This window comes from Zosterops lateralis (genome assembly GCF_965231275.1).
Source record: "Zosterops lateralis genome assembly, chromosome: 3".
Lineage (NCBI taxonomy): Eukaryota > Metazoa > Chordata > Aves > Passeriformes > Zosteropidae > Zosterops > Zosterops lateralis.
In genome coordinates this window covers 58,464,017-58,489,235 of record NC_139764.1, presented here as the reverse complement: position 1 = coordinate 58,489,235, position 25,219 = coordinate 58,464,017, and the positions used below count along the sequence as shown (strand labels likewise).

The window sequence follows — 25,219 nt, the reverse complement described above, 5'->3', positions numbered from 1 at the left end:
GACTTAGCCAGCCTGGAGCTGATTATCACTGGCAACCTCACAAGATGATGCTCCTTTGCCTCCAAGCTCAGTCTGTCCCCCTGCTGTGAGAGCAGCAAGGGCCTCTCAACTCTGGCTGGTGGAAGTGGATAGTCCAATCATGCCAAAAGTGTGCCATTTACAGACTCTGTCACTAACCACAGCTCCAAAGTGGGCCACAGCCACCTCACACGCAGGGGCCAGATGAGAGCATTTGGTGTTTGCTCAGGTCTTTCCAAAACCAGAGGTTTGGTGGAGATTTTGTTGAGGTGAAAAAATGCACGGAGAAAACATTACAAGCTGTGAGATGCAGCAGCATGGAAAACTTCCTGTGTTTACCTTTTTCTCCTAGGACATAATTTGTTTGTTTATCTTTGCTGCAGCCACTAAAAGCTGAATAGCAAACTAAAATTGATGATCTCTTATGACTTCCTTCACAGATAAGGTCTGCAAACATGAAGCTGCTACTGTCCCTTGACATTTGGTTGAGTAGCTTAAGTCAGTTACTGCTGGAGCTGGCAGCTGTGCTGGCAGCAGCCCTTGCTTTCTCAAAAGTTTACTTGGCATCTGTTGAAATGCCTGTGGCCAATTTTTGGATTTGCAACCTCAGTAATCTCTGCAATTAATTTGTTGCAGAATGATGTCTTTTGTCACAGATTTGTTGAAATGGTATTGACTGCTATTTAACAACTTCACCCCAAAGAGACCAAGCAGATGTGGATTTTTGAAGGTTTAATACTGGGAATGTTTGCCTTTCCCCCTAGTATTCAATAGATTTATTCAGATACGTACTCAGCATAAAAGTTTAGTCCTTTTTGGTTTTCCAGACTCTCTTGTCTAGAGCCCTTTGACATCCTGTCAGCTGAAATGAGCTTACTTCTCACTGTTAGGTTAATTATTTTCCACACTGGTTAATTATTTTCCATGCCTTGCCTAAAGTATCTTAACCATTTATATTATCACAGAAAGAAATTATAAAATTGATGCTATTTCTTGAATATTTGTACACAGAAGTGAGTGTTAATAAATAGTTAATGGTTAATGAATGAGCAACTCAGAAGTTAGCTCCAGCTGCAAAATATCCTTTCTTTCTATGGAAAAAAAAAGATACCTTCTTGTCTGCAATGTAGCTATATATAATTGTCATAGAATCATCATTATACAATATATGCTATTCAAATATTTGAGTGGGTGATACTTAGGACAAGAAAGATTTCTATTTGAGTTATACTTAAAATTAATGAAAAATATCTTTCCACATACAAAAACAAGGAAATGAAAAATGAAATTTTATTTTTAAAGAAACCCTGTAAACTTTTGATTTCTTTTTTTGTTGTTTGTAGAGAGAAGGCATTTACTTTCTTGCTAGTGTGACTGGAAATAGAAAAAGAAAAGATTTGAACTTAAACACATGATTGCAGTATCTTTTCATTTTTATGGAAAAAAAAAGTGAGGGTCCTACTGCCACTTGTGCTAATTATTAAAGCCACATTCACTGGAAAAAAAAAGCTGAAATCAAAACAATTTGACTATGTCATTTTTTATGACAATTTTAAAATTATTGAGCAACCAGCATTCAATTTCCAGCTTTCACATGAGCCAAAATCCTTGAACGTATAAGTCATCTGCTCAGCTGGACAGCTGTTTGAAATGCCACATTAATGGAATAATGGAGATTTTTAATATAGGTTCAAGGGCTTAGTTCTCACAGTTTCTGTGGCCTTTCTCTTTACTTTGACCAAGTGAAACATTAGTGTGGAAATTCTCAAGACTGCACCTCTGTAACCTCATTAGATGACAACAGGCTTGTGGAAGCAACCCTGCAGTGACCCCCAGCACGCTGTGAGCTGCAGCAGCACTACAGACAAGCAGTAATGTACATGCTGCATCTTTGCTATTATTTTTAATGGGAAGCTGTACTGACAGCTTGTTCTTGCAACTCGGCTGAAACAGCAAGCAGAGCAACAACATTTCAACAGGGATCAAGTTCACTTCCAAAGGAAATTTTCATTTCACTGTAGCTATTTTTTAGAAAATATGGATTTTTGTCAGAAACTATGCAAGGGCCACTCCTTTCTCAGTACATTGACAGTTAAAATAAATCTGACATAGACTCTGAAGCCCTAGGACATCAAACCCAGTATCCCATTAGAACTGAAGGACTAAGCCTAATGTCAACATACAAAACTGTATATAGCATGAAAACTTAACAAATTACAGAGAATGAGATATTTTTAGTAATTTTAAGCTTAGGCATACTTTGCAAGTCTTGATGCTACTCAGCACTCACAGATCTATTACAGGAAGAAGGAATGACCCACATCTGGAGCCAGCCCTGCAGTCAGGACTGTACCTACACTCATGGGGTGAACTGCCTTTCCCAAGGACAGTGTACATACAGGGTGTGTACAAACACTTGTCTCCTGCCAAACAAGCAAGGCTCAATTTAACGGGAATGGGAGGGAAGTAACACCTTGGAGCCAGATGGTACCAGTTCCAATAAAAGGCCCTGAAGGGCACAAACATGGATTCCACCCCAACAATGCCCTCAGAGCAGGGCCTTGGCGAACCCAAAGTCACAGAATCAGAATATGCTGAGCTGGGAGGGACCCACAAGATTATCAAGCCCAACTCCTGGCGCGGCACAGGACCATCCCTGACAGTCACACCAGGTGTCTGAGAGCATCGTCCAAGGGCTTCTTGAGCTCTGTCACACCTGCTGCTGTGACCACTTCCCTGGGGAGCTTGTTTCAGTGCCCAGCCACCCTCTGCATGAAGAATCTTTTCCTGATATCCAGGAAAGATACCTTAACCTCCCTGAAACAACTCAAGGCCATTTCCTCGAGTCCTGTCGCTGGTCAGCACAGAGAGATCAGCGCCTGCCTCTTTTCCTCAAGAGGAAGTTGTAAACTGGGATGAGGTTTCCCCTCAGTCCCCTCTTCTCCCGGCTGGACAGCCCAGATCCCCCGACAGGAGCCGCAGTGTGCCCTGGGCGGGCGATGGAGCCCCTGGGCGGGCACTCGGCTGGTCTGGTGCCCCGTGTGGGGGTTTCGCGGGCATCCCGCAGGCACTTAGGGACGGGAAGGGAAAACCTCCTTGGGAAGGGGCGAGGAACTGCGGGCAGGGCCGGAGGGAAGCACCTTGCGAAGGAGAGCGGCAGCGCTGTGGGTGCAAAGCGCACCGGGGCTGGCTGCGCGCCTCTGGCAGCACCGGGAGCGGGATCGGGATTGGGATGGGGACCGCCGCCTCCGCGCACACCTGTGCCTGTGCCTGAGCCTTCGGGGACAGCCGCACCTCCGCCCGGGCATCGGCAGCGGAAACTTCCCCCGCGCTCCCTCCTAAACACGGCCCGTCCTCCCCGGACGCTGTTTCGGGGCAGCGCGGTGTCCTGGCCCCGCACCGCCCCCTGCCCTGCCCTGCCCTCACCTGCAGGGAGGCTCGGGGAGCGGGGGGCGGGCAGGGAAGGAGGGAAGGAGGGCAGATCCCGCTCTCTCCTCCCCGCGGCTGCGGCCGGAGCGGGGTGCCGGTGCTGCGGGCGGGGCGGGCCCGGGCTCAGGGCTATTAATAGCCGTGCCCGGCGGGCGGCGGGCAGAGCCGCGGGGAGCAGGCAGGGGAACATGCAGGGGAACATGCAGGGGAACGGGCGGCAGGCGGGGAAGGGCCCCGAGGAGCGCCCGGACGGGCTCGGGGCGGCTGACGGGCTGCAGGCTGCGGCCGTGCCCATGCTGCCGGCCATGGAGGTGGCCGAGGAGCCGGAGAAACCCCCGGGCGGTAAGAGCAAGGATCCCAACACCTACAAAGTGCTCTCCCTGGTAAGTAAGGGCCGGGCGCCGCGGGGCTGGGTGTTCCCGGGTGTTCCCGGTGTTCCCTTGCCGGGGCAGCCCGGGGAGGCTGCGGCTGGCGCAGGTGGTGCCCCGCTCTCCAGGCTCCGGGAGATGGAGGCGAGCCCTGGCGGGACCTGGGAAGCCTCTGGGCGGTGTTGGAAGAGGGAGATGTCTTCTGCAGCACGGGCTCCTCGGGATGCCCGGGACAGCAGTGCCTGGGGATGGCTCTGCTAAGGGAGCCAGCCTCGGGCACTTGCACATAGACAGCGCCCTGCCTCAGGGAGCGATTCCTAACTCTCTAACTCTTCATTTATTTTGCTCTTTTGACGGTCCTCAGCGTTTAATATTTCAATTTTTTTTTTTTTTTTTTTTTTTTTTTTTTTTTTTTTTTTTTTTTTTTTTTTTTTGTGGTGGTGGTGTCAATGGTTATCTTGTCTTCTTCCATCGTGTGGTTTTAGCTGTTTGCTGGGGAGGGGACACCACCAGGGAAGACAAAACCAGGTTTTAAAAAAAAAAAAAAAATGGCCGGAAAAACTAAAAAGAGTTCAAGAGCCAAAAAGGACAGAGGAAGTGTAAAAACTTGCCTTTCTCTGAATTTGAGCTACCGTGGGTTGAAAGTTTGTCTCCAAGTGCTGCTGGGAGGCATTTTTGGCCCTTGTTCAGAAGCCCCAGCAGCCAAAGCCATTGTTAGCAGGTAGGTCACTTTCCAGTTTTAGCCACGCTGCTGTATTATAATTATCCTCCCCATAGAGATGAGAAAATAAGACCTTCCAGACTGCCTGGAGTAATTATTATGAGGCTAAAATCATTATCAGGGTGAAGGAATTGTGGTGTTCTTGGAAGAAAGCTGTAGTGGAAGTGCAGCAGACTTTACTACGTATGTGTGCATAGCTAGTCTTCTTTCAATACATTGAAGCATAAGGGTCAAGATGCCTATCCAAATTTACTGATATCTTTGTAATCTGGTTACTGTTTCAAATGACTCACCCATCCATATTATTGTGGCTACAGGTTGGTCATACTTTCTGAAATATCAGGTGGTAAATTATGCTTCCAAGTTTGTCAGAATGTTATAAGAAACATATGAAAATTCATGCAAAGGTCTATGGCTGTTTCCATGCAGAAGCTTTTGGAGCAACATTTCTAATGAAATATCCCCTTAAATAAAGGTTGTGGTGAATAGCTTGTTTCATTGCTTCCGTGGTCTTCTGGAGAGGTTAAAGCTGTGACATAAAAGCCACTGCAGTTGCATGGTGAAAACAGCTCAGCTTATTTCAGGCTTAGAAATTACATACTAGTAGTGGGAAATAGTGATATCCTATTCAAAACCTAATGTTGTCCTGAGCTTTTTAGGCTCTACTACAACAAAATTATTAGAGATACACAGCCACTTGGAGACTGTTAGTGTCTAACACTAACAAACAAGTTAGTGTTTACAGTTACTTATTCTTCTGAATTAAGTTCTTATTTTCCAAATGCCATTCGTTGAGAACTGGCAAAAGTTTCCTCCTGTGCTGATTAAAGTGTCAGAGTGAAATAGATAATCTATACAGAAATAATTAAGAAATTCTAAATATTTATGGCCATGCACTATTTTTTGGGGATGACTGTAAACACTGAGATAATGTAGGATATTCAGTGAGAACTTGGAAAACTTTCTAAATACTACAGGTAATACTGGATTGAGTAAAACAAGAATGTGTTTAACCTAAAACACAGGAGTTGGAAATGCAAGTTTGCTCTTTCTCAAGGCCAATGTATTTATAAAGCATTGATGATATCCAAATGTAATAAATGAGTAGACTTACCCGCTTGGTGTTTGTAGTTTTATAGTAATGTGAAACTATTAAAGTGTCCAGATGTAAGTAAATCTCATTTGCCTGCATATATCCTAGTTGTATGTGCTATTGCGTCCTTTATTTATGTAGATAAAAAACCCACAAACAACTGCTTTCAAGTGAGCTTATGTTGAAATGTTCTAAAAACTCATGAATGCATTTCTGCCGATTAGGGAATACTTGAATCACTCTTCTTACTTTTCTAAGAAAAGTAAGAAAGCTCAGACTGGTGTGCATTCTCCTCTTCCTTCACAAATGCCTGCCACCTGCAGATGTTTGTGCAGTTTGTGAACACAACCTCCACATTCCCAGCTTTGTTTGTGAGTCAGTCTTACCCTATTATAGAGCAGCTGTTGCTGCTGCACAGGGAGGATTCTGCAGATGGTGGGGTAGGCCCACAGGTATTTACTAACCCATAGTGCTTCCCTAAGGACCTAAAGCACACCTTTTCATTTTCTGTCTTGCCAGTTTTCTGAGCTCAAACTTCTCTCCCTCAAAGCCTAGTGAACTGTCTGTCTGTAGTCTCTCCAGGCTGTTGTGTGAGTGAGCAGTATCCTGCTGCCCAAGAGCAGCCTAACCTTTGCTTATGTTTGAGGTTTTCTATCCCCACTAGCCAGGAACTCAGGCATTGCATTTTGGTCTGATTCATTCATTCCATTAAAATAAATTTTTCCATGCTAGTCTAATAGCTGAAATGTTAAGAGAAATAAAAGTAATAGCATAAGAGAATGTTTCTTTTCAACAGCTTCAGACTTTTTGTCAGAACTGGAAAACTCATTTAATTTGACACTTTTGTTAGAAAAATTCTTAAGGTGTTTTTGCAGCTTGAGAATTCCTAAGTATAAAAAAATTACCAAAAAATTCCAGGTAAGGTCCCGACTGAGACATTGGAAGTGTGTTAGTCTCATCTAAAGAGTAACTCAAGCATTTTAGAGTGCACGAAGATAATAAATTGTGAAGTTAAAAAAAAATACTGTGAAATAAATTTAATATTTTTATAGTCTGTAGGGTTCCCCCCCCCCCCCCCCCCCCTTTTTTCTTTCCTTTTTTTCTTTAAGGCTGTCCAGTCTTTTTTTTTTTATTTATTTATTTTTTTTAATTTTTTTAAGGCCTGTCCCAAAAACTAAACAACTGCCAACTTTGGGCAAGAGATTGAACTGAAAACCTCTTCAGGTCTCTTCTAGCCTTATCATATCATAGAATGGTCTGGTTCTGAAGAGATCCTTAAAGTTCATCCAGTTTCAACCCCTCTGTTCTGGGCAGGGATACCTTCACTAGACCAGGTTGCTCAAAGGCTATCTAATCTAGCCCTGGACACTTGCAGGGATGGGGTGTTCACATCTCTGGGCAATCTTTTCAAGTGTCTTTCCACCTTTACAATAAATAATTTCTTCTTAATATCTAATACAAACATACTTTCTTTCAGTTTAAAGCCATTTCCTCTTGTCCTAGCACTACATGCTCTTTTAACAAGTCCCTTTCCAGCTTTTTCATAGTCCCCTTCAGGTTCTGGAAGGTGCTGTAAGGTCTTCCCAGGGCTTTCTTTTCTTCACGTTGAATAACCCCAACTCTGTCCACCTTATCTTCACTGAAGAGGTGGTTTACCTCTCTGCTTATCTTTGTGGCCCTCCTCTGGACCTGCTTCAAGAAGTCTTAAGAATTCCTCTTATGCTGAGGGCCCCAGATCTGGATGCAGCACTGCTGGTGGGGTCTCACAAGGGCACAGTAGAGGGACAGAATCCCCTCCCTTGGCTGCTGGTCATGCTGCTTCTAACACAGCCCAGGATGCAGTTGGCCTTCTGGGCTGTGAGTGCACATTGACAGCCTGTGCCCAGCTTTTCATCTGCCAGCCCCCACGAGTCCTTCTCTGCAGGGCTGCTCTTAATGAGTCTTCTCCCAGTCTGCACTCACCTCAGGGATTGCCTTTACCCAGCTGTAGCACCTTGCACTTCTTGAACTTCATGAGGTTCTCGTGGTCTGACTTCTCAAGCTTCTCCTGGTCCCTCTGGATGGCATCCCATTCATCTGTTACATCAACTGCACTGCTCAGCTTTGTGTCACTTGCAGATCAGCTGGGTGTGCTGGGTTGCACTGAGCTTCTCATCCACTGACAGCTCCAAGTCTTTCTCCTCAGCTGCTCTCAAACCATTCTCTGCTCTGCCTGTGCTGGTACTGGGATTGTCATGTGGGACCCCACACTGGCCTTTGCACAGTGCCACCTCTCAAGCTTGCCCAGGCCCCTCTGGAGGGTATCCCTTCCCTCCAGCCTGTTGACTGCACCACACAGCTTGGTGTCACTGGCAAACTTGCTGAGGGTGCCTTGATCCTGCTGCCCATGTCACTGACAAAATGTCACCCAGTGCTGGTCCCTGTGCTGATCCTGGGGAAGGCCACTCCTCACTGGTCTCCACTGGCACATCGAGCCCCTGAGCACAGTTCATGAGTGTGACCATCCAGCCAATTCCATGTCCACTGAATGGTCCCTCTGTCAAATCTGTCTCTGCAGTGCAGAGACCAGGATGTCATGCAGAGCCTGCCCAATGCTTTGCACAAGTCCTGGTGGATGATTTTAGTTTCTATTCCCTCCTCCACCATTCCTTAATCCCATTTTAGAAGGCCAGCAAATTTGTCAGACTCAATTGGCCCTTAGTGAAGCCACTTTAGCTATCATTTATCATCTTCTTATTTTTCATGTGCCTTAGCATAGTTTTCAAGAATATCTGCTCCATGATTCTATAAATCTAGTTTCAGTCATGCATTGGTTGCTATGTTAAGCTTTTATGATTCATAAACCTCTATTTATCATAAATAAATGAGATAATCTCTGCCCAAGGGAGAGTTTCTGTTGCCAGTTCATATCTGCCATTGCTGCAGTCAGCAGAGAGTGTAACTATAGAAAAAAGATCTATTGGATGTCAAGATATTCTATATGAGTCCTGAAAGGTTTTCACCACTTCATTTGAATAACTCATAGCTGCTGACTTTGTGCTCAGGTAGGGATAGATTGGTGTGCTATGTCAGGATTTTGGAGACAACTGTAAATTTGTCTGGTTTTGTTGCTTGGTTTCATTTTTTTACCCCTCCACAAAGATGAGGATGTGGAAGTTGTCTGGAAAGTTGTCTGAAAGATTGTATTCCTGTTTGGTTGTTTTCATGCTCATGGTCTTCCTCCTAAAGATGTTTGAAGGTTCCCAAACATTTTAATAGATTAGTACTTAAAAAAAATTTAATAATTCATATCTATATTCTTTTTCCCATGAAAATGGTGGAATATGTATTTAATTACCCAAACCTTGTGATTTGGACCGTGGTTATTGACTTAATCTGTCTTCAGTGTGGGTATTTTTATGGATATCAGTCAGTTCTCAGGCACTGGACTGAAGGATGCTGTTGTTTGAAGCTGAGGCCTAAATGCCATATTTGGTCTTTAATATTTTTTTGGCCCTCAGCAAACTATTCCATATGAGCCTTTTTTTCTATTATTTTGCTTTATACACCTTGTAATTTTTCCTTTATTTTTCAGTAGGGAAAAGTGGTCCTTGCTGAAATTACTTGTGCCTGTGATAGTGCTGGACTGAGCTTAGATGGGACTTCTGAGATCCAAGAAACACCACGCAGCTTAACAGTAATATTAGAGTGGCTGTTGGGTGATTTAATTTTTTTTGGCATTAAACATCCTTTGGTGAAATATGAAGTAAAGAATGATGGTGATAGGATTGTCATATTTTTAATAGACTTTGAAGTGCTTTCAGTTTAGAAATATTAAAAGAGTTCCTGGCCAACCTCCAGTATCTTAATAATTTGTAGGAAAATCTCTTCCAATGTTGGGAAACAAGGGTGTTTTACAGCTGTCTTCTGCCAGTGTTACCAGTTTCCATGGTGACTTGGTTTTAAGTCTGAACACATGGTGTTTAACAAAATTTTTTTTTTATTGTGCATGCTGTTTGTTGATATTGCTTAAAAGCATTAATTACAATAAAATCGTAACTATGCATACAAAAAAATAAAGACATCGTTACCCAGTTTAAGCCATCAAAAGAAAGTTTGGGGTTTGATGAATTTAAAAATTGTTATAGCTAAATGATTCTCTTCAGTCTACTATTTTTTTAGGGAAGACTTTGCAAATAATTCTCATTATACTCAGGGAAATGTAAACCCAGAATTTTTTTATTGTCATTCAAGTGGGGATTTTCATGCTGGATATTGAAGACAAAAATAATAATCTTGCTCTTATACAATAATAAAAAAAAAGATATTTTAACTCTGAAGGGTTTCCAGAGTTAATTTGTATTATTGCTTTATTTACACTTCATAGAGCTAGTTGGCATATCCTAGCCTAAAAGGCAGTAGCTGATATGAAGTAAAAAATATTGTCCAAGGAAACACTTGCAGGAATTGAGTTTTTCCATTTGGTTGCAGATTTTTAAGTATAGAAAAAAAAAAAACCCCAGTCAAACAACAGTGAACACAGACAAACAAACACCAACTGAACAACAGCAAAACCAAAACAACAGAGATAAACAGCTCCCCAATTTCCACTTTTATAAAAACCTTCACAAGGGGAGAATAGAGACCATCTTTGTTAAAAACTATACTCAGAACTCAGTTTAGATTTTATTGCCCAACTAGGTTGAATTTGGATACAAAGTCAAAGGGGGGTGATTGTGAATTGGCTAAGCAAACTTCAGCTCACTTTCAGCTGGGTAGTTTAGGTATGGCTTTTAGCATCAGTAAAACAGCATGGAGTTTAGGCTACCAAATACTCTCTTCTGTAGCTGAATTGGAGGATTTAAGCCATGCAGGAGGTTTCAGTCACCCCTTGGAGTGCAGTGTGTATGGATGCTTCTGGCTGCCTGCACTCTAGCAGGAGTGCAGATCTTGGGACAGGCTAAAGCACACCTAGCTGTGTGACTGGTGCATCTGGCAGTGCTGCTGGCTGGTTGCCTGCCTGAAACGAGGATCCCTGTTGGCCTAGGAATGGGAGTGTAGAATATTTGCTGATATATTAGGCTGCCTGCACCTTTGGTCTGTCCAGGCAAAATGAGTGAATGGGGTTGTGAATGCTGTTGTGTGCTCAGACTTGCTGCTCCAGCAGTCAGACTCAGCCTGTGCCTTAGGGTTTCCATTACGTTTCTTTAATTTTGCATTAGTGTTTGCAGTAAATCTTTGTCTGCCTGTCAGGCCCCATGTGAAGGCAGGGCATGCTGAAAGAGAAGGTAAAACTGTATCCAGTCGTGGCAACAAGGCAGACATGGGCAGTGCCCTCACTGGAAAGGGACAGTCTCACTGTATGTGAGGAAGTTGAGCACAGCGGATTTGGGGACACCAACCAGGTTCAGCCAATAGTCTAAATTGCCAGGTGAGTGTATAATGGTAAAGGGAAGGCAGGCCTGTGAGTTTGGGTCAACAGGATAAATGGCCAGGATGGGCTTGGCTGCAGTGTGGCTGTACCACATTCCAGAGGGAACAGAGGCAAGGCTGGCTAAAAAAAAAGGGGAGAGTGGCTCTTATGAGGCTTTCTCTAGCTTTTTGTTGCAGAGCTATCTTCAAGACTGGTTGAGATCTCCCAAATAGTGCTATCAATAACTGAACCAATACTGGAGAACTGGCCCCAAGCACAGGCAGCCAAACTCCTGGGACATGGGAGGGTGCTTTTGTTCTGAACACCTTCATATAGTTCTGCAAAACTCGGATACTAAAATAATAAAGAGCACATTAATAGTTTAAGTGGGTAGGCTTTCTGTAGTAATAATTTTATGTTGAATTCAGAACAACTTGGTTACTGTGCTAAAACTTGCATTTCAGGCAAGGCCAAAGGTAAGAAAACTGTACAAGGCTTGCTTCCAACTCCTGCTCTTTAAAAATTTTCCTTTGCATTTTTTTACTAGTACTATTGGAATTACACAGGGTCAATTGTTCTGATTTGACTTGCAGCAGAAGCTTTGTTATTGTTGCTTCTGGCTGGAAGGAGGAGCAGAGTAAATAAAGGCTTTGAAAACATGAAAGGTATGAAGAGTTTCTCATCTTGGAGCTGACATTAGAAATGAATATATTGACAAGTATCGCCATGACTATATGCTGTGATAGAATTTGGCAATGTGCTACATCATGACAGGGTCCCATTTGAATGAAACAGTAGTAGATGTGATTTTAAGAGAAGCTATTTTATAATGTTCCATATTGGAATGATATTTTTGCGTTGTTTTGATATATTTCCTGACCTGTTTTCAAAAAATCACTTTCTGCATTGAAAAGCAAAAAGTACTTTTCTTCACAGGTGTTGCACAAGTCACTTGTATAAAAAGTTTCCTGTAAGTGTATTTATAAGGCAGCTGTGGATTTTATTTTAAATGGGATGTGATGGAGGACAACGAAAAGTAGTATGAGTAAGGACTTTTCACGTATGAAATAATGCTTAATTGCTTGACACAGTAAGTTAGTGAAGGAAGTAATAAGAAATAATGAAGTATTTGCATTTCTGAAGAAACTCAGTGAGCATAGGCTTGTCCCAGTTCTGCTGTGTAATGACATATAGGCAAATCAACCTATATAAATGCTTTGTAATGTGGTAGTATGTGCATACAAGTTTGTGTTAAACACTGTTTGCTTTTGTTCCTAGAATAACAAAAAGTATAGTGTTGTTATAGCTACTTCAAGAAAATCAATAATCCAACCTGGCTATGTATATTTCATTTTGCTGTTTAACTCTGGTAAATGGGCCAGTTCTTAAACCTTCTTCTGGCTCAAAAATGTTTCCATGTTGTGAGGTATCAAAACTTGATAGTTTGCCTTTTGTTTTTTGAGGGGCTTTATTCAAGAGGTGCTGAGGTAAATAATGGCCTCTTTATTAGCCCTGGTCTTTGTTTTGGGAAAATGGCCAGAGGATTCAGGGCTGAAGATGAGTCTGTGATCCATATCAGTGTACTTAGTAAAGACCTATAAGGGATAACTGAAATTGTTTGACTTGATCTTAATGGTGCTTTCCAGCCTAAATGATTCTGTGAAACCTGATTTGTCCTGCCTTCTTCTCATACTGCTTGTGCTTCTGCAATTTTTTGACACTCCTTATAGTCCAAGTGTTTTACAGGATTTCTTCACTTATTCTTTAAGGTCATTTTTTCTTACTTTGGAAGTTAATATTGCTTTCATGGTGGCACTAATAACAGTATCTGCCAAAGAAAAATGGATGTGAATAGAGGTTTACTTGGTATGTTTGGTGGTCTAATCAGTAGAAACCACCCTCTCTGTACACTGTTCATGTCACAACTCTCATGACAGTAATTAAAACTGGAACTTTAAGCTTTGGCTTTATCCTTGATAAGGGACTTCTGGAATAGGAAGGGCATAAAGATGGTCAAGACCATATTTTCAGATTCAGTTTTGCTTTTATTTATGAGTCAAGTGCAACTTCTTTGGAACATATTTTTTAGTTGGCATAATTACTGGTAGTTTATTTCCTTTCTATGTAGTCGTGCATTCATATGTGGTTGCCACTAAAGTGGGTGACACAAGGTGTGCTTTGTTCTGTGTTCTTAGTCTGCTCTGTTGAATAAAACAATTGTATTCAAAAGTACAATGCTTACTTTTCTCATAGCATCAGTTTTCAGTTTTGTTTTCCTTAGGTTTTCACAAAAATCGACTTGCTGATTAAATAGCAGAGTCAGCTGCTATCTGCTTTTTTGTAAATTGGACTAGAAGGTTTTTTCCCCTTCTTTTTGGCTAGCATATTGTTGCACTTTAATTTCTCTCTAAATTCTCCCATGGTGTTAAATGCAGTGAAAAAGGTAACAGCTGGGGTAAAGCTTTGATAACACCAGCTTAAGTGCTGATGACTTGAGAATATGTACCTACACAGTTGGGCAAGCAACAAATAAGAAAAATATTTTAGATTCCAACTGACTAGCTGACAGATGCTAACTGTTCTGTCTTTTGGTATCTTGTTGTTAAAAAACAGATGCTTGAATAGTTTTGGGAGATATTTAGAGAGCTATAGTATGATGTCTTTTGCTGATAATTCTCTGCTGAGTGAAGAGTTATCACTCTTTGGTGAGCTCTGTGAAGGCTTTTCAATTTACCTTTAAAACATTCTTGTCCTTTGAATGACCTTTGATTGCAATAGTACATAATAACAGTCTTGAGAACATTCAATAGGAAGAATGAGAGTAGACCTTCTCTGTGCCTCTTTGAGAAGAGAAAAAATGCTTATGCTTTTTCATAGTAAGTCTTTTTAGCTCTGGAAAAGTTTTGGGTGTTATCTCCAGCATTTTCATCCACTGACTTCAGAATTATTTAGTCACCTCCAGTGTATTAGAACAGCCAGGACCTGAGAACCTCAGTGACTCTCCTCCTGCTGACATCTACAAATGGAATGTAGATCAACAGAAGCAAGTCTCTGAAGACCATAAAAATATTTACAAATGTGGAAAGAAGAGATGACTGGTGCAAGAAGGAGGTGGTGCACTTGATTCAGTGCTGATTAACTTTTTTTAGATGATTTGCTGAAGTGTTACTGAAGTAGCTGTGCTGGTGTGAGTGAAGTATCTACCTCCTTTCAGTTTATTAAACTTATTAAGTAACCCTTGCTTTTGAATAAAACTGAGCTGTTGGCAAGAGGATTATGGTGGTTTAAAAATAATTTTTACAAGCATGAGTAAGTGTTCCACTACCTCTGGCAAGTGTAGATAAGTGTAACTTTTTTTTTTTATACAGTATGCTGTCAGCATTTTTAACAGTGCCCTTTTAGAGTCAGGAGGTGACACTGTTCTTGCTTGAAATTCATTATTTTTGTGTTCTTTACACTTTTGCAGGTGCAATTCTTTCTCAAAGATATTTTTGTGTTAAGGTTCAGGTCAGTAATCATCTATTCTAGGTGCACAAAACAGTGAAAACAGCATGCCTTTCACAGATCCCAGTGGTTTTGGAAAATTCCATGGGTTTTCTTAATACTGGCGTTACAGACCCTGTCTAGACATCCTCCCTTCATGGATACATATGACCCAACTGTGAGAACCAATTGTGGAGATGAGAATGGAAAAATATTATTTTGCATGGTTTACTTGATAATTGCATAGTTCTGAATGGAGGTGTCTTAAACCTTGGAGTGACAAGTTTTGTTGGCCATGGAATACCAGATATGAAGGAAGGGAGATGGAAAGAACTGGGTACATGTCAGGCAAAGAGTGAGGAAGATCAACACAGAAATAAATGTAACTCGGAATAATAATTCCTTGGAGAAGTATCAGTGCCTTCTTTGGCAAAGAAAATACACAATAGAGGAGGGGAGTGGTGGACAGAGCTAGAGAATTAAGAGAAAGGAACAATAGTATTAACTGTGTAAAGGAGGACTAAAATATGATAGGAAAGGTGACAGTGGCTAAGGCCAGAGTTTTCTTTGTGTGTCAGTAAGACCTGTACAGCTGAGGGGTCTCTCTGGGATCAGGTGTGTGCAGCCTGTACACTTGCTGACTCTGGCCCTTTCAGCAGCTCCCCAAAATCACTGCTGAGAAATTCTCTTCAGCTGCAGTTCTAGAGATGGGTGAGGGAAATTACTCTCTTCTCTAACCATGCTATTATATTTCCATTTACTGAGCTCAAAATAAAGGCTTTTGAAATAAAAGACTTTTGAAATGTTCTCAGGATTGCAGTTTTCCAGATTTTCAACCACCTATCCCCAACCATTATAATTGTTTGCAAAGTAAAGCTTTTATTGCTTCCTCCCACGTAAAGGAAGCAATGATGGGACAGAGATTCATCCCTAGATGACAATGTTTTTGTGATTCCAAAACAAACTTTCTAAAAATTATTTTTAAACCAGAAAAGGGCGCTTTCTTCTCTGCAGTTGTTACTGTGTTGTTTTAAAAAAAACTTTTCTCAGATGCTGTATTAGAACTGCATCTAACAGTTTGTGCTAGCAGCCTCAGAACATACAGATCATAAAAAGTTAATTTTCTATTTTTGTGTATTACAAGGCCAGGTTCTTTAATTTTACTTGTCTTCCTACTAAGTGCTGGATTCACATATTCTTTCTTAATGGCACCTTTTTCTCAATCCTTACTTTCTCTTTTGAGTGGAAGAATATGGGTGAAAGAGAATAGGTAAGATTTCTTCCTATTGTTTAAAAAGGCAGATGAAGCCTTCAAGGCAGGTGTTATGTTGACAGTGTGGTAATAGCTAGAGATTTGAATTTGGTGCTTGCTGCAGGATGCTAAACAAGGTCCTTGTTAGTAAACAAGAATGCATGCAGCTACTCGTCTTTCTATGGATTAAAAATATATATAATCTTTATGCTGCAGGCTGCAGCATCCCCAACCTGACCTACCTGTATGTAAAACAGGTCAGCTAATATTAGTAACCTACTTGCTATGGGGAGGTTTCTTATAGAATCACAGAATGGTTTGGGTTGGAAGGGGCCTTAAATGTCATCTAGTTCTAACTCCCCCCCTGCCATGGACAGGGATACCTTCCACTAGGTCACTCAAAGCTCTGTCCAACTTGGTCTGGAACGCTTCCAAGGATGGGGTATCTACAGCTTTTCTGTACAACAGAGCTATGTTGCAAAATAAAAAGAAGCAAAGTAAACTAGTTTATCTTTAGGGTGCAGCAGTGACATGCAGTGAGTATATGGGTCTTTAAAAATATTTTGAATATTCTTCATCGTCTACAGGGTTGATAATCTCAGGGCCTTTCCTCTGACAATAGGTGTAACACTTCTTGCTGTGTCTAGTCAGGACTGCTGCTGTTGGCCAGTATTAGCTGCTCCTTGTTGTTCCAGCAGAACATTTTGCCATTTGTGTGGGTAATGTCCATGTGACTGAAGTCATTCAGGCTCAAGATAAAGCTTCAATTCAAAGCCTTAAACACTAAGCTGCAATTACATGGGATTCCATTGGGTTAGATTTGGCTGTCCCAGTACATTGTCAAATGCTTAATGCGTAAACTTGCTGTTTTTGTAGAACTTTGTTATTAAGTGTCAAAGAAGGAAAGAAAGAGGAAAATAAAAGAGGTGGAAGCTTTAGTGTTTTGCTGTAAAATATTTTTAAGACAGAAATTTAAACTAGTGGGACTAAGATTAAGAAAACAAAGGATTTAATGTAGTGAGTCGAGAGTTTAAAGATCTTAATTTATAGTTGCATTAAGTATTGCATTTTGTAGTATTTTGTACCCAAAAAGTACTCATGTGCCTCAGTGAACATAATCCTTTTGTTTTTGCTTATTGGAATTATGTTCATAGAAGCGTAAAACTGACAACCTGGAATACAACACAAAACTGATTTTGTTACATTTGGTGCCAAAATCACAAAAATTACTTGTGAGAATTTTAGTGAAGTTTTACCCATTTTATGTTGAGAAGTATTTTAATGCTGTTGCTTTGGAGTGAGTTTTACGTAGATTTTTTTTTTTTTGCATTATTTTGGTGCCATGATTAAATTCTTGCATTAGCTATACTGAAGCTCCATAAGGGAATATTAATAGTCCATTTAGTGGCACTGCAATGTGTGTTAAAAGGACAATAACAGGTCTTGCCTACTCCACTGATTTTGCTGGGCTTTGACATCTCACATATGAAGTGTCACCTACCTCCCTGTGCACCTGCTCTTATCTAAGTGATATTTTATATGAGGGATCTCAAAGGTCCAGAACAATTTACATTGAATATAACATTGTTGATACGGATGTAACAGAAAGTGTTGATGCTGCATGTGTTAGTATTCTGATTAAAAAAAAACCCCAAAAATAAACAACAAAAAAAGAAAAGTATGAAGCTCTGTACTTGTGTTCATTCTGGATAGCTGGTTTTAATAGATACTTGCATCTTTCTGTAAGTTTTTTCATATCAGGTGAATAGATGATACTAGATTTTTTTCCTCCTTCAGTCTTTTATTATTTTCCTTATTTCCCTGTCAATTCAAAGACTGAAATTGAACTGAAAAAGTGCTTATTTCTTTGCTATACATGATGTTGAATAAAATTCCTGTGACTTGCCTGGTTCAGAATTCTGAAGCCACAGCTTCATCAAGTCCGGTCTGTTGTTCAATTTTTAAATGAATGGTATATATGCAGTATTTTTTATATTGGTTAATTTAGTTTTTGATAATTTTTAGTTTAAAAATTCAGAGTAATATCTGAATTCCAATGCTACATATTCCAGAAATTGCTTTCTTACTGTCTTTATTAACTGCTTAGTGAACAAAATTGCATATTAAATTGCAATTGCATGTTAAAAACAACACAAATACTTTTTAGCTACTAAAGTGCTGACAGTACTTAAAAAAATAGACTTGAGAAATAATTAGGTTCATTTTAAAATGGAAGGAATTTTTGCCATATCACAATATGATTCGGGCAACCTACTCAAGGCTGACTCACCAGATTTTGCTGATGGGAAAGGAGAAAAAAAGGGACCAAATTGTGTAACTATGTATGTGAAATTATTGAAGTATTGATTCAATGCAGTTTTTCTACAGAAAACAGTGACTGGAAAGGTGCTACCCAGAGCTCCCCAAATTCTTTTTTATAAGAAAGTCTACATTATTGCAGGATCTTCTGATTCAGAACTTCTGGCAAAGTACTCTATTACATTCTACACTTAAATAGAATAGCTGTTGTAACTGCGTTGTTTGCTTCTCTTTAATTACTGTATAAGCACTGATAGTATGTATACTTTTTCTAAAAAGTTTGTGGAATAAATCCAATACTTTATAAGGTTAAAAGAAATCTGTCTCTGCATTTGAGTAGTCATTAAATCCCACTGTAACATGCTGGACAAGGATAATACAGTGCTTGTTCAGTAACTTCAGTGCATACAGAATCCAAAATTAACACAGCCATAGTTTCTGGTCAGTGCAAGACACTGTGGTCAGTCTTGATGTGACATCCCACAGTTGCTTACTGGTGTGGACCCAGATCTAGTATGAACTGGATACTAGGAAGTGGGAAAAAGTTTTTGTGCCTAAGAAAATTATAGGTATCACTTAAGGGCTATGCCTTCTGTTTGTAGTCTGTGGTTAATGGCAAAACTTCACCTTCTTAGAACAACATATGAGGAAGGAAGGAGTGGAGTAAATTTTTTTTCTATAAAATGTGTAAGAAATAGAAATATATCATAAGGAAAGAATGATATAAAAGAAATCAAGAGAGACATGATTATGTATGTCTGTGCTAAAGGACTTGAGAAGAAATGATATACACAGGCCCAGTTGTGACAAACGTGTTCATACAGTGCTAATTCATTGCAAACGACACAACTACTTGTGGAAGTGAAAACTGCTGGTGAAAACAGTGAAATCAGCCTCCAAATCAGCATGTTCATGAATTTCAATACAAATGTATAGCATTACAGAGAAAAAGAGTGCTTTCAAAACCATTCAATGGTTATTTAATATTACTTTCTTTTCCTTCCTGTCCCACAGGTACTCTGTGTCTGCATGTTAACGACAATCCTAGGATGTATATTTGGCCTGAAGCCTAGCTGTTCAAAAGATGGTAAATAATATGTCTTCTATTACTAAATATTACTAAACAATTCCTTTTTTTTTTTTTTTTTTTTTTGCAAATTAATTTTCATATTATCAGAATGCCATCCTTCTTGCTGCACAAGAAGGATTGCATGCATCGCTTGAAGCAGTATCAGAAAGAGGGGAACAAAAATACCAGAAAATAAACCTCAGGTATACTTAATAATTGTGTGTACTCACTTGAGAGGTAAAGTGATCCTGGTACTACTCAGTGTCTAATCTGGCAGCTTCCATGTTTCCCAGCTGTCACTGTGGTGATGTCACATGGCTGGCTTTTTTCAGTTTACCATTCAAAAAATTGTAACAACAAAACACAACAACTTCTATTTCATGTTGTCCTGGAACATTTGTTTTTCATCTTTTCCACTCAATTATGAAGGGAAAAAAAAGGTATTTTTTTACTGGTTAGAACTGTAGCCTGAAAACATTCCTGGTGGAATTCCTCTGTTTGTTTTCTGTCCTGAAAAATATGTGGTTTTTTCAATGGTGAAGTTTCTTCAGGTAGAAGGTTACGAAAGACTTTCTTTTTTAAAGAAATTAGGCTTCACTTTGGGAACAACTATGAAGAATAATTTCAAAGCTGAACATAAAATTATTTTTGACAGATGTCCAGTTTATAAAATTTCTTTTATAGTATATCTAAGTTTTATATACCTATAATATATATAGATTTCTTCTAATTTTATTATAGCTCTGCAGTATTGGTTCATTAATATCTCATTTTCCTAATATCACACACCTCAAGATTCTTCAGAAGAGGAGTCAAATGATGGAGGATTTCCCCTCTCTCCCTTCTGGTGATTGCTCAGGATTAGACAGTGTGACAAAGTTCTTAAGTTTTGTTAATCCTTCACATCACCAGTTTCTGGTTGGTATTTATTGGAGTGGTTTTTTTTTTTGGTTTTGGAGTTTTTTTTTAATGATTATTCTCCTGCCCTCAGCAACCCCAATCTAGTGGAAGAATGCTACGTCTTTTTTATATTTTAATTGAACAAAAAATAAACTGGTGAGCAGTACACTCAAGTTAGTATCTCTTGAGTCTGCTTTGGAACAGCCCTCCTTACATCTTGAGATCTTAGATATTCTGAGTGACTGTACTCACATGTGTCACTTCCTGTGACACAAAGGACAAGGACAGTCACAACTAGCTTTTATTTCATTGGTTTCTGCCAATTCTGAAACACCATGTTCCCACTAGAATAAAACAGAACCCTTTGTTCAATATGCTGAAAAAATATTTTTGTTCAGTGAGAGGAAATAAGCATTTGGTTGGATCAAGACTTTCCTTTGGCTGTCACTGTTTTTGCAGCCTTCCTGTAAGTTGTGGAATGGCCAACGGTGTCATTTCATGTGCTGACTATATTGGGTTTCTTTTGCACACTGACTGATTTGGGCTCAGCCACTGACATCTAACACTATCCAATATTACAGTGAAAACCTGCAAAGGTCGTTGCTTTGAAAGGACCTTTGGAAGCTGCCGTTGTGATAAAGATTGTGTCAAGCTTGGGAACTGCTGCTTAGATTACCAGGAAACATGTATACAACCAGGTAAGGATGGAAAAAAGCTGAGGGAGCAATCTCTCCTGTTCTTTGACAAGGGACAACTCAGCGTGTGAGTTCTGCTGTGGTCAGGACTTACTTCAGATGGGCTGTGAGTGCAAAGCAGAGCTACTGAACAGCAGGGTAGTTCTGATGCCACTCATCCCCCCTTTTTATGCTCTCTGTGTTGCATTCCTGGATGGAGTTGCAGTGGTGATGGTGGTACTGGGGACTCCTGTGGAAACATCAGGGCTCTGGTACAGCTGCTGTTTCACACAGACAAAGCTTGTGTTTCACCCAGCTGGACTACTTAGGAGCTGACATAGCTGGTAGGCTGGCTTTCCTGTAGCTCTCCTGTGAGGAGAGAGGCTGCAACAGACTGTGCTGCTGCCCTCCCCCTTGGAAGGAGGAGGAACAATGGCAAGTCGAGGTCTTAGCCAGCTTTTTGTTTGCTGTTGGTGAGACAACAGTGGCCCGCATTGTCCCTGGCATCAGGGATGACTCCTACGTTCTTGGGCAAGCCTGGAATAGAAGTGCATTCTGCATATTGCATTTGTCTGTCATCGTCTGAGTGAAAAAGGGGGAAGGACAGAGCAGCTCTGTGAGAGCTGCCATCTCTCCTTACCCAGCTGCTCAGGCCCTCAGCCTTGCTACTCCACAGCCTGAGTGTGAAGCAGGGGTCATGAGCAGGAATCCAGGCAGGATGACAAAACCGATTGCACCCGGTGAAGGATTGCGAAATGAGAAGCAGCTGCCATGGTTTGCCAGAAGGCAAAGGTCAAAGAGACAAACATGAAAAATACCTTTGAGAAATTTTACAGAGAAAGATATTAGTGTGTGTGGGACACCAAGGACAGCATGTGACTCTTTTCTCTGCTTTGGTTTTGCCTTTATGCTTTAAAAGCAGCATTCCTTTCAGATATCTATTTTTCTTCTTATTCTTCTTTACATACATTTGATTAATTTCTGGGTAAGATCACACTGATACATTTATTATTCCAATGTGGACTTTGAAAACTAAGTAATTAAACTGAGCTCAGATCCCTGCTCCAATTGACTGCTTTTGAAAGGACAGGTTTCAGATATATGGTTGATTTATCCAGGCATATAGTCACATGGGTTTTACTCTGTCTGTTTTATTACATCACTCCCCCGACTACTTTAAAAAACAAACTGGAGAGTCTGTCTTAGCACTAGGAATATGAATGAATTAATTGGTGGTGATTTTGTTTGTGGTGTGTGTTTTTTTTTTGTTTTTTTTTTTTTTTTTTTTTTTTTTTTTGGGTTTTTTTTTGGGGTTTTTTTTTTTTTTTGAGGGTTTTTTTTTTTTTTTTTTTTGGGTTTTTTTTTTTTTTTTTAAATTTTAATCAGCCCTAACATCAGTGGAGAATCAAATTCTAATTTCCCAATACTATCATGTAGCTAGAACAATAATAGATTCTTCTTTCTCTCATGGAAATAAAGATCTATTTGATATTAGTGAAATTACTGAAGTACAGTAACCTGAAAGTGAGATTAACCTCCTGACAATGCTTTTAGGGATTTCCAATTGTTAATCATGTATGAAAATCATTGAGTGTTCTCTGTGCAAACTTTTAGATTTGGCTTCCATGTCTCTGTTAAGATCTTCACTTCTGTATGCACTCAGCTGGTAAATTCACTGGTGTTTATCCTCACTGAATGTAAAGGATCTATTTGTGTTTATGACTGATAACAAATCATAGAATCACAGAATATGCTGAGTTGGAAGGGACCCATAAGGATCATGAAGTCCAACTCCTGGCCCAGCACAGGACATGCCAAGAGTCACATCCTGTCTCTGAGAGCGTTGTCCAAATGCTTTTTGAACTCTCTCAGGCTTGGTGCTGTCACCCACTTCCCTTTGGAGCTTTTCCAGTGCCCAGCAGCCTTCTGGGTGAAAAATCTTTTCCTGATACTTAACCTAAAGCTCACCTGACTCAGCTTTATGCTCTTTCCTTGAGCCCTGTCACTGGCCAGGAGAGTGAAGAGATTGGTGCCTGCCCCTCTGTTTCCACTCATGAGAATATTGAAGACTATAATGTGGCTTTTTCTGTCTCTCCTTCTCCAGGCTGAACAAACCAAGTGACCTCTGCTGCTCTTCATAACGTTTCCCCTCCAGACTCTTTACCATTCTCATGGCCTTCCTTTGGGCACTCTCTAATAGTTTAATGTCTTACATTGTGGCACCCATAACTGCCCCCAGCACACGAGGTTAGGTCGCCCCAGCTCGGAGCAGAGTGGGACAATCTCCTCCCATGTCTGGCTGTGATGCTGTGCCTGATGCACCCCAGGACAGGGTTGGCCCTCCTGGATGCCAGGGCACTGCTGGCTCACATTCAACCAGGACATCCAGGTCTTTAAATGGTACAATGTACTGGAATATGCCATTCAGAGAAACCAGCATTGTTGTCTAATAAAATCAACCGTGGAGCTGAAGTCAGTAGGTCTTCTTTCCCATGAAAGACATATAGAGTCTTAAATAGTGGCAATGATGCCTCAGCCTAAGAGATGCTGAAAGAGGCTGGAATGCCTGATGATGACTGGTAAAATCCACTGTGACTTCAAATGCAAGTCAGAAGAAATTAATGCTGCTCAGTGTTATCTAGGCATTCCAAATTCAGACTATTTTTTTTTTCTGGGGGAGTTTTTTTGGGAACTTTTTTATAGTATGATCTTACCAGATTATATCCACAAAAATTACCATATTTCAGGACATCTGTAAAATGGATTCTTTCTGATCTGTGATATTTACACCCTTATGCTGCATGATTATATTCAGATGACTGGACTCTTGGGTATTTAGTTGTGCGTGTTTCTATTTCCTGAAGTGCCAAAGTTTGTGATACTATGTGTGTATGAGATAATGAGTTATCTCTATTACACCTGAGGTATATTTCTCAGTGAGTAGGGATTTGAGACTGGACTTAACACTTGCTTTGTTAGTTCTGGACTTACAGCAGTATTAATTATTGTGCTGTCCTTCTCTCTCACCTGTTTTTTAGCCCACATATGGACCTGCAATAAATTCAGGTGTGGAGAAAAGAGGCGACCAGAATATCGTTGCTCCTGTTCAGATGATTGTGTGGAAAACAAAGATTGCTGTGTCAATTATCAAGCTGTTTGTAAAGGTAAATATCATCAACAAATTACTGCCATCTTTCATATATATGCATAATTGTATAAAAGGAGCAAGAACATAATATGACTTTAAAGCATCCATTAAAGCAAAAAAACCCCTTGCATCTATCAGTAAGAATGTCTTAAAAATGTCAGAACTGTCTTAAAAAATAAATTGCACTCATTTGTTTTAAGGAGAGGCAAGCTGGGTTGAAGAAGAATGTGAGGACATTACTGAACCTCAGTGTCCGAAAGGGTGAGGAAATTGTATATTTGCATAGCTCTGCTCTTTGCTTGCATTTCATTTTTGAGATTGTTTTCCCTGCTGTGCCTGCCTGGGACCTGCTTGCCTTTTACACATACAGTGAAAGCAACTGCCAGAGATGAACACCTGTTCAGTCAGCATTTGATGGTGCTTACTAACAGATCAGGTTGTTCTATCTCAGTACTTGCTTGACTTGCAAGATATGCTTATTCCTCAACCCTGCTGTGTCTCACAGATGTGTGTGCCCTGGGCAACTCTGCTGGTTGCCAGCCATGTTATTGGCCTACATGTGCTGCAATACTCACCATTCCAAATATTTTGGGACCCATCTCACAATCTTAGACTCCTAAGACTGTCTCCCTCCCCTGACTCTTTAAAAGACCTTCCCAATAGCTTGCATTTTCCAGCCTCAGGACTGCAAATTGTGGGCAGATCTCTGTTCCAGCTCCACCAGCAGTGTGACAACACTGTTTGCAAGCTGTCTGAATTACTTTCTTTAGAGGGTGTAAAGTGCCATGGGATCCTTGTATTCTCTGGCTCAGCTCCACATTGGGCCTGCTCCTGCAAGTTATGTATACACTGTGTGAGGAATGACTCATGTGGTTTATGGCATCAGCACTCAGGCTTGAATAGTACAGTAAAGCTCCCAGCCAGGGAAAAAAGCTTTTATTACTTTAACTGTTTTTGCTGTGGGGTCTTCTAACTAACTTTAACTATAAAGTTGACTGTAAACTATGATTGTATGTCTGTGCTATCAATAGAAGTGACTTAAATTCTTGATTGATTTATGTAGTAAATACTTGCTAAACATGTTATGGGACTACTATATTCTTATCTGACAAGTATCAAAAAATACAGACCTATTTTATTTTGAAATTTTGGTGCAAGGGGATATTTCTAGTAAAGTAAACACATTTTATTTTGTTCTTATGTCATTCTTAAGATATTTAAATCATGCTATATTTATTCATCAGAATGATAATATTGTCAAACAAAATACATTGTCTTTTGAAATATTTCATACGAGTTGAGTACCCTTCATTCTGATTCAGAGCACTGACAGATGCTGACAGGTCAGAACCT

General features: G+C 40.4%; 1 protein-coding gene across 2 annotated transcripts in view; it reads left to right on the top strand.

Moving 5' to 3' along the window:
- Window positions 1-3,647: 3,647 nt before the first annotated feature.
- The window catches only part of LOC310907637 (ectonucleotide pyrophosphatase/phosphodiesterase family member 1-like), a gene marked incomplete at its 5' end in the record, with an annotated part of 520,596 nt that continues 499,024 nt past the window's right edge, over window positions 3,648-25,219 (top strand). The window contains 5 exons of one of the 2 annotated variants that reach the window (XM_083858016.1): window positions 3,648-3,830; window positions 19,090-19,162; window positions 20,626-20,742; window positions 23,757-23,882; window positions 24,067-24,127. In XM_083858016.1, the coding sequence (XP_083714142.1) occupies window positions 3,648-3,830; window positions 19,090-19,162; window positions 20,626-20,742; window positions 23,757-23,882; window positions 24,067-24,127 (560 nt within the window). Of the gene's footprint in view, window positions 3,831-19,089; window positions 19,163-20,625; window positions 20,743-23,756; window positions 23,883-24,066; window positions 24,128-25,219 lie in introns of those variants that run through there. The other variant, XM_083858017.1, reaches the window with a different exon arrangement.